Source organism: Oncorhynchus nerka, linkage group LG21, assembly GCF_034236695.1.
Source record: "Oncorhynchus nerka isolate Pitt River linkage group LG21, Oner_Uvic_2.0, whole genome shotgun sequence".
Classification (NCBI taxonomy): Eukaryota; Metazoa; Chordata; class Actinopteri; order Salmoniformes; family Salmonidae; genus Oncorhynchus; species Oncorhynchus nerka.
The window spans coordinates 24,694,969-24,702,249 of NC_088416.1; the positions used below are offsets into that span (position 1 = coordinate 24,694,969).

The 7,281-nt window shown below is 44.6% G+C and overlaps 1 protein-coding gene across 2 annotated transcripts in view; it reads left to right on the forward strand.

The window, feature by feature from the left end:
- The window catches only part of LOC115104150 (reticulophagy regulator 3-like), a 17,378-nt gene extending 10,119 nt beyond the window's left edge, over nucleotides 1-7,259 (forward strand). For both annotated transcript variants that reach the window (XM_029625393.2, XM_029625392.2), the window contains exons 4-10: nucleotides 204-234; nucleotides 340-466; nucleotides 609-693; nucleotides 1,309-1,446; nucleotides 1,618-1,691; nucleotides 2,017-2,149; nucleotides 5,074-7,259. In XM_029625393.2, the coding sequence (XP_029481253.2) occupies nucleotides 204-234; nucleotides 340-466; nucleotides 609-693; nucleotides 1,309-1,446; nucleotides 1,618-1,691; nucleotides 2,017-2,149; nucleotides 5,074-5,642 (1,157 nt within the window). In that variant the 3' untranslated portion in view covers nucleotides 5,643-7,259. The remainder of the gene's footprint in view (nucleotides 1-203; nucleotides 235-339; nucleotides 467-608; nucleotides 694-1,308; nucleotides 1,447-1,617; nucleotides 1,692-2,016; nucleotides 2,150-5,073) is intronic.
- Nucleotides 7,260-7,281: the final 22 nt, after the last annotated feature.

The following is a 7,281-nucleotide window of genomic DNA, read 5'->3' on the forward strand; positions in this document are numbered from 1 at the left end:
CAGTGTCATACTACCCTTGGTGTGAATACCCTACTGGCCCTGGTCTGTACTATTCATTAGACACTGTATAATGAATGATATCCTTTGTCATGCCAGTCCTCATTTAAACTCATGTGGTGTAGAGTGTCCAAGTGTAGTGCATGTAGTGATGTGGATTGTTGCTAAATGCGGGTGTTAAGTGCATTTGCTGTCTCTTCCCACAGTTAAAAAACCTGATGAGTCTGAAAATGAAAGGTAGGCCTATGTCTTAAAAACATCATTTTTATCCTATCGTCACACTCGGGTTGGGCAGTGGTCACAGAGAGATGATGTCACTGTTGTTGTACTCCTATCTTGCAGCTGGGGCCTGGTGCAGCCAGGGTTGCTCAGTGTTCCAGAGCTGTGTCACCACATTGCTGAGGTCTGGGTCTCTGGGCTGGCCTTCACATCCAGCCGGGTGCAGTTCAAACGCCAGAACCCTGGCAAGGTGAGGCCTTGGCACTCCCCTTGTACTAGTATGAAGGGTCTCCTATATAAACCCTAATACAATATCTTGTCTACTCTCAGCCTACTGTGAATATACAACTAATCAGTAACTTGACCAGTTGAACCCTGTTTGTTGTCTCTAGTTCTGCCTCCTGACCTGTGCCCTCTTGTCCTGTCTGGTCATGGTTGGACGGTACATTCCTGGACTGGTGCTCTCTTACGCTGCGGGTGAGTACAGTGAGAGACGACCCGCCTACCCCACCCTTCTGTTTCCCAAACACGATCCCCATTCAGAGCTCCCTAATGGTGGAAAGCTGGCTGCCCTTGTTAAAAATGCATGGCTGGTGAAACCAGATCTGTGTCCCCGGCACCAGGGTTCTGTCTGTGAGGTGATTACTACCTGACTGGGCTGAGGCAGGCAGGAAGGGAATCAGGAAGAGGGGGAAGCAGGAATGGAGGGACTCAAGGGGAGGCGGGAAGGCAGGCAGGGAGGGAGGGAGATGCAGGGAGGTCAGGCTGAGATGTTAATCCCCACCTCTAACCAATGTAGAGCGACCGATCTACTGGAGAGCCAAGATCAGGGAGGCCTTGCCAGGACCCTCTGACATACTTAACAATCTCGTGGCTACTAGAGCTCCCACCTTTTGTTTCGTTCTCTGTTGAATGGCGAGATTAGTTGGGCTCAAGCCCATGGGTGTGTCTGGGTTGAGGAGAGCAGCTCGGAGGCTGGGGATTGGGTGAGCCAGAGCCTAATAGCACAGATAAATGCGGCCATGGCTTTTTATTGTTTGTTTATGCCCAGTGATGTTTCCACTAACATTAAGCCATTCGCTCTTGTCCCAGTGCTGGTTGTTCTGCTGTGCCCCCTGGCAGCGTACCACCAAGTGTGGCAGCGTGTGTGCGTGAAGCTGGAGCCAGCCCTGCAGTGGCTGGACTTCAGCGTTCGCGGGTATATGATGTCAAAGCCCATCGACAACCAGTGTGAGTACAGCGTGTGTGTTACCTGTTCGTTTGTGTCTGATAGTTGCATTGGCATTGCTACAGTTTGCATTGACAAACCTAAACCAGTGTATCTCCTTCTACCTTGACTGAATCAAGGGAGTAGCTCAGTCATTGTAACTTGTGGTCTGCGTTTGTGTGTTTGCTCTGCAGTCCTCCGCCAGCCAATTCGGGGTGCAGCATCTGGTGATGACAGTGAGGAGGAGCTTGCTGCATTCTGCCCGACGGTAATTCACCTGATGTATTTCACGTGCAGTCCAAAAGCATAGTCACGTTGTCATCTATCTGACTGTTATGGTTATTGAAATGGGCCTACTTGTTTCCTGTGTTGGTTATTACTCAGTAAGATGGCCAGGAGTGGCATATGTAGCTTAAGCCTGCAGCTGGTCTCAGATTTACAATAACCTGACCCTTTAGAGATAAAACAAAAAAATAGCAGGCCCTCTCATGTCATATAAGGTCACATCATCTGTGACATATGGACTACATTCAAGAGGAAACCTAGTATATTATGAATGACTAACACAGTTCAATGTCTTTCCTCTCTTTCAGTTTGACGATGCTATAGTGGCCAAAGAACTTGCGATGACCGACTCTGAGCACTCTGACGCTGAGGTCTCGTACACAGACAATGGGACCTTTAACCTGTCCCGTGGCCAGACTCCTCTCACAGAGGGCTCAGAAGGTACAGTATGCACCCACCTGCTGAGTCTGCACCTCCAGGCACACATGCTCTGGAGTCACAAGAATTAGAGCCAGATCTAATGTAGCTAATAGGGATGTGCATCTTTCCATTTCAAGACGATTGGATACGTATCTAGATACATGGTCTACCATACAGGAATGATACGTTTTTAGTTTGACACTTCGTTTTTGATTAGATTGATGCAAACACATACATTTTCCATTTTAATGTAATATCAGCTGCTGATGGAGATCATGAGCTGGGCCTCTCTGGGCTGGATCTGTCTGAGATGGTGTGTGTGTACAGTGCATTCGGAAAGTATTCAGACCCCTTGATTTTGTTATGTTACTGCCTTATTCTAAAATGTATTAAATCGTTTTCCCCCCTCAATCTATACACAATACCTCATAATGACAAAGCAAAAACAGGTTTTAGCTTCTTTTTTTATACAAATTTATGAAAAATAAACTTAGCACAGTTACATAAGTATTCAGACCCTTTACTCAGTACTTTGTTGAAGTTACTTTGGCAGTTATTACAGCCTCAAGTCTTCCTGGGTATGATGCTACAACATTAGCACACCTGTATGTGGGGAGTTTCTCCCATTCTTCTCTGCAAATCCTCTCAAGCACTGTCAGGTTGGATGTGGAGCGTCGCTGTACAGCTATTTTCAGGTTACTCTAGAGATTTTCTTTGATCGGGTTCAAGTCCGGGCTCTGGCTGGAGCACTCAAGGACATTCAGAGACTTGTCCCGAAGCCACTCCTGCGTTGTCTTGTTGCTTAGGGTCGTTGTCCTGTTCGAAGGTGAACATTCGCCCCCCAATCTGAGGTTCTGAGTGCTCTGGTGCAGGTTTTTATCAAGGTTCTCTCTGTACTTTGCTCCTTTCATCTTTCCCTCAATCCTGACTAGTCTCCCAGTCCCTGCTGCTGAAGAACATCCCCACAGCATGATGCTGCCACCACCATGCTTCACCGTAGGGATGGCAAACTCCAAGCGGGCTGTCATGTGTCTTTTACTAAGGAGTGGCTTCCATAAAGGCCTGATTGGTCACCTCCCTGACCAAGGCCCTTCTCCCTCGATTGCTCAGTTTGACAGGGCGGCCAGCTCTAGGAAGTGTCTTGATGGTTCCAAACTTCTGCCATTTAAGAACGATAGAGGCCACTATTCTTGGGGACCTTCAATGCTGCAGAAATAGTTTGGTCCCCAGCTCTATGCCTCAACACAATCCTGTCTTGGAGCTCTACGGACAGTTCCTTTGACCACGTGGCTTGGTTTTTGCTCTGATATGCACTGTCAACTGTGAGACCTTGTATAGATAGGCGTGTGTCTTTCCAAATCATGAGCCCCACCAGCTTTTTTTGTGTCCCTGTTTTGCATGTTATTTTGGCATTAATATGTGTCACATATCAGTTTGCAATTGTTGAGTTAATAAAGCCGCATACAAACATGGTATCTTTTTGGCTTCTTGAGTAAGGCAGCTCCAAAATGCAGGTGTTTTAGGCTAGCTCAGTGCTTTCTGTGGTGGTGGGGCAGCCAGCGGAAAATACGGAGTGTAGGGGTTGGTAATGTGATTGGCTCAGTGTTCTATCACTCATAGGGACACTATGTCACTGCAAAATCTACGAGTAAAGCTCGAACATTCAAGACCCTTGGGTGCTGCCACAGAGTTACTTTAGAAATGCCCATCCAAGAAGGCTCAAGGTCATTGGCACAGATAAAATCACGTTATATCTACAGTAGCTTTGATTGGACTGATCATGTCGACATCATACTTTCAAAAACTTAGCTAGCAAGCTAGCAGTCATCAGCATGAGTCAAGTCGACCATCTACTGGCAAATCCTTTTCAATCCTTGTCATATGAAGAGAAATTATAGATAAAACGTATCGGTGCTCCTCGGCTGTTTGACATAAACTTTACACAACAAATCGCAAATTCAACAATGAGTGGTTTGGAAGGAATCAGTGGCTAACTTCAAGAATTGCAAAGCAATCACTAGCCTGGTCGTCAGTGGAGCGGGTATGTGGTCCAAGTCTGGATTTAAGGGTCTCTTTTCCAAGCTTAAAAGGATAAACATTCAACACTGGTTGAGGAAAACTATTTATTTAATACATTTTAGAATAAGGCTGTAATTAAGGCTGTTAAGTAACAATGTGGAAAAAGTCAAGGGGTCTGAATACTTTCCGAATGCACTGTATGTCTATGGTGTACTATGTAGGCACCTGATCTGAGCCATAAGAGATACTAGTCATCAACTACCTCACTATCAGATTAGGGGGGGGGGGGATATAGTTTTATCTCCCACTTAGCTTCTGAAATCACTGTCACCCACTAATTAACTTGTCATTTTTGCAGATTAAATGTTTGGTTTAGGAATGTGTCCATATTTATCGTTTACAAATTGGCTATGACATAGCCAATGAACACAGCTTTTGGATTTCACCCCCATCTCCAAATTAAATGGTTTTGACCATTTGGAAGTTTAGTGAGTTTTATTCCGGTAAAACAATTTGACAGTGCACATAAAACACAATTTTCAACAGTGCATAGATAATAATAACATAACAAATTACATAGGTTGTCACTCAACTAATGAAGCCTAATATCACACAAGACATTTTAGCTTTTGAATGCTGAATGTGCTGCGCAGATGTGCAAGATCACGAACAGACTGTTGTCCTTTCGCAGGTCAGCGCACGAAGCTGGGCACAGCACGCGAAGCAGTCGTATGTTACACATCGGTCCCTGATTCAAATGTTTATCTGAATTGCAGCTAACATTAGAGCCTGTATGATAGGATGACATGTCATAAGGCACTGCACTGTGTTTTCTGTACTGTGGCATGACTGCCTACTCAGGTGATTGTCTGTGTTTTAAATGACATTCCAACATCTTGAGCCCCTTCCTCTCCGTTCATCCTCAGATTTTGATAGACACAGCGACAATGAGGAGTCGTTTGCACGAGACCTCAATGACTTCCCCTCAATCAACCCAGACGCCACCCTGATGGACGAAGACGACGACTCATGCATCGGGCTGCCCAGCCTGGGTCTTCGGCCTGGGCGGACTGGCCCCCGAACCACGGCCGAGCTGCTGGATGTGGAATCCCACCTGGACTCTGACCAGGACGACCTGGACGAGGAGCTCTCCTTTGGCGGCCTCCCCCCCGCTTCTGACTTCCTCGGAGGTGACCTGGCTGGAATCCTCGCTAGCAACATGATTCAGGCGGCACTGGCTGGGGCCATGCAGCCTCGTCCCCCTGCCGCCCGCAGAGAAAGGGTGGGGCCCACCAGAGCAGGGACCCATAGGGGCTACCGCAAGCAGTCTAGCTCGGAGATGGACACGGACTTGGACGGAGAGGACTTTGAGATGCTGGACCAGTCGGAGCTGAACCAGATGGATTCCTTTGGGGGTGCAGGAGGACGGGGAGGAGGGCAGGGTGGGGGACAGGGGTCCAGCTTCCTCTCCAACCTACTGGGGAAACCCCAGTGAGGCTCCTCTATCTGTGCATAACAATCAAACTAAGTCTTTGTGTGTGATTGAGTGATTGTTGTCTTGTTTTGACTGCGTGTATGTGTGAGTCATTTTAATCGTAGGATCCAGCAGCCAGGCTCCTGATTGGCCTCAGTTGATATCACTGTGAAGTACTTCTGATTTCTTTATTTTTCTATCTCACTTTTCATGTTCTTCCTTTAGTCTGTAGCTTGTATGTGTAAGCCACCATCATTCAGAAAGTCTTCTTTTGCAGGCTGAGCAATAGGAAACTCAAAGTATAAAACCTCCATCTGTTTTTGAAACAGCATTACGGAACCACTTCTCTGTACTGTCATCCAGTATGCCCTAGTGAGTATTACGTTTAAAAAAAAAAAAATGTTTTAAGTGGACCACTAGGTTAGTATACAAACTTCCTAAAATGCTAGACACACAGGGCTATTTAATATGGGACCAACTTTGACATTCCTATTGATTAGTGATGTTTTACTACAGCAATGACCTTGTTTTGAATAGTTTTAGCAATATCTGACTGGTACTCTCTTTTAGTAAAAACGACTGCTTTCATTTTAAGATTCTCTATTAGAAACTAAGTCAATATTAGTAGTGATATTTTTTTGGGATCATTCTTGATTTGAGACATGGATTTGTTTTGAGTCTGAAATCATTGTTTTAAAAAAAGGGGATTGGCATTTTAGTTAAATGTGTTTTATCATCACAATACGTCACTTTTATCAAGTTAACCTGTTCCTTGTATCCCTTCTCCCGGGCATTCCCAATCCCTGTCACCATCTTCACTCATTTTTGCCGATCCTTCTCCGAGGATAATCTATAGAATAGACATTCATATGTAAGAAGTACAGAATATAAGCCTTTAGTTTAACCTCTAAACTCATGCATGAACCACATTTTGTTAAACGTCTTAAGAAAATCATCAGGAAAACGTGTTTACATTGATGGGTGAACAAAATGCTGGTATACAAAACTCAACCTGATTAGCCTTTTTTAAAAGTGTGAATATGTAAAGGAGAATATGTAAAATGCTTGTCTTTTAAACTAGGGTGCAGTAAATGTTAGCCTAGTCTTTCTTTGTGTGTGTGTGTGTGTGTGCAGGTCAGCATGATTAACCTGCGATGGGCAAACAAGATCCTGCTGCTTTTGTCTTTTCATGGACACCATCTAAATAGGAGTGATTCTTCTTGGTCATTGAAACTCAAATGACTCAGAGATGGGTTTTGCTGACGTAGCTGGATCAAACAATCAGAAAGAGACTATGCTGGTTTATATATTGCCCAATAATGCGATTTGTGTTGTATAGAAAATCATGACTGTGGGAGATTTCATACAATAGAACTTCTGGATCCCCCTGTTCATGGACATGGCCCAGAAAACAGAATTGGTCTGATCTGAAAAGGTTTGGGATTTTAATTAAAAAGAGTGAATGTACATGACTTATTTTGGACCACTTTAGTTTAAATAGGGGTTGTTGCAGTGTCGCTTCATGAAGACTGCCAGGCAATTCTTCATTCTTAGTAATGTGTTCAGTACATTGTTTTGTTTTTTCTCTGACATTGGTTTTGATGTGCAAATCTTATTAAATATGAAGTCTGTATTAAATGTTTATTTTCTTATTTCTAAA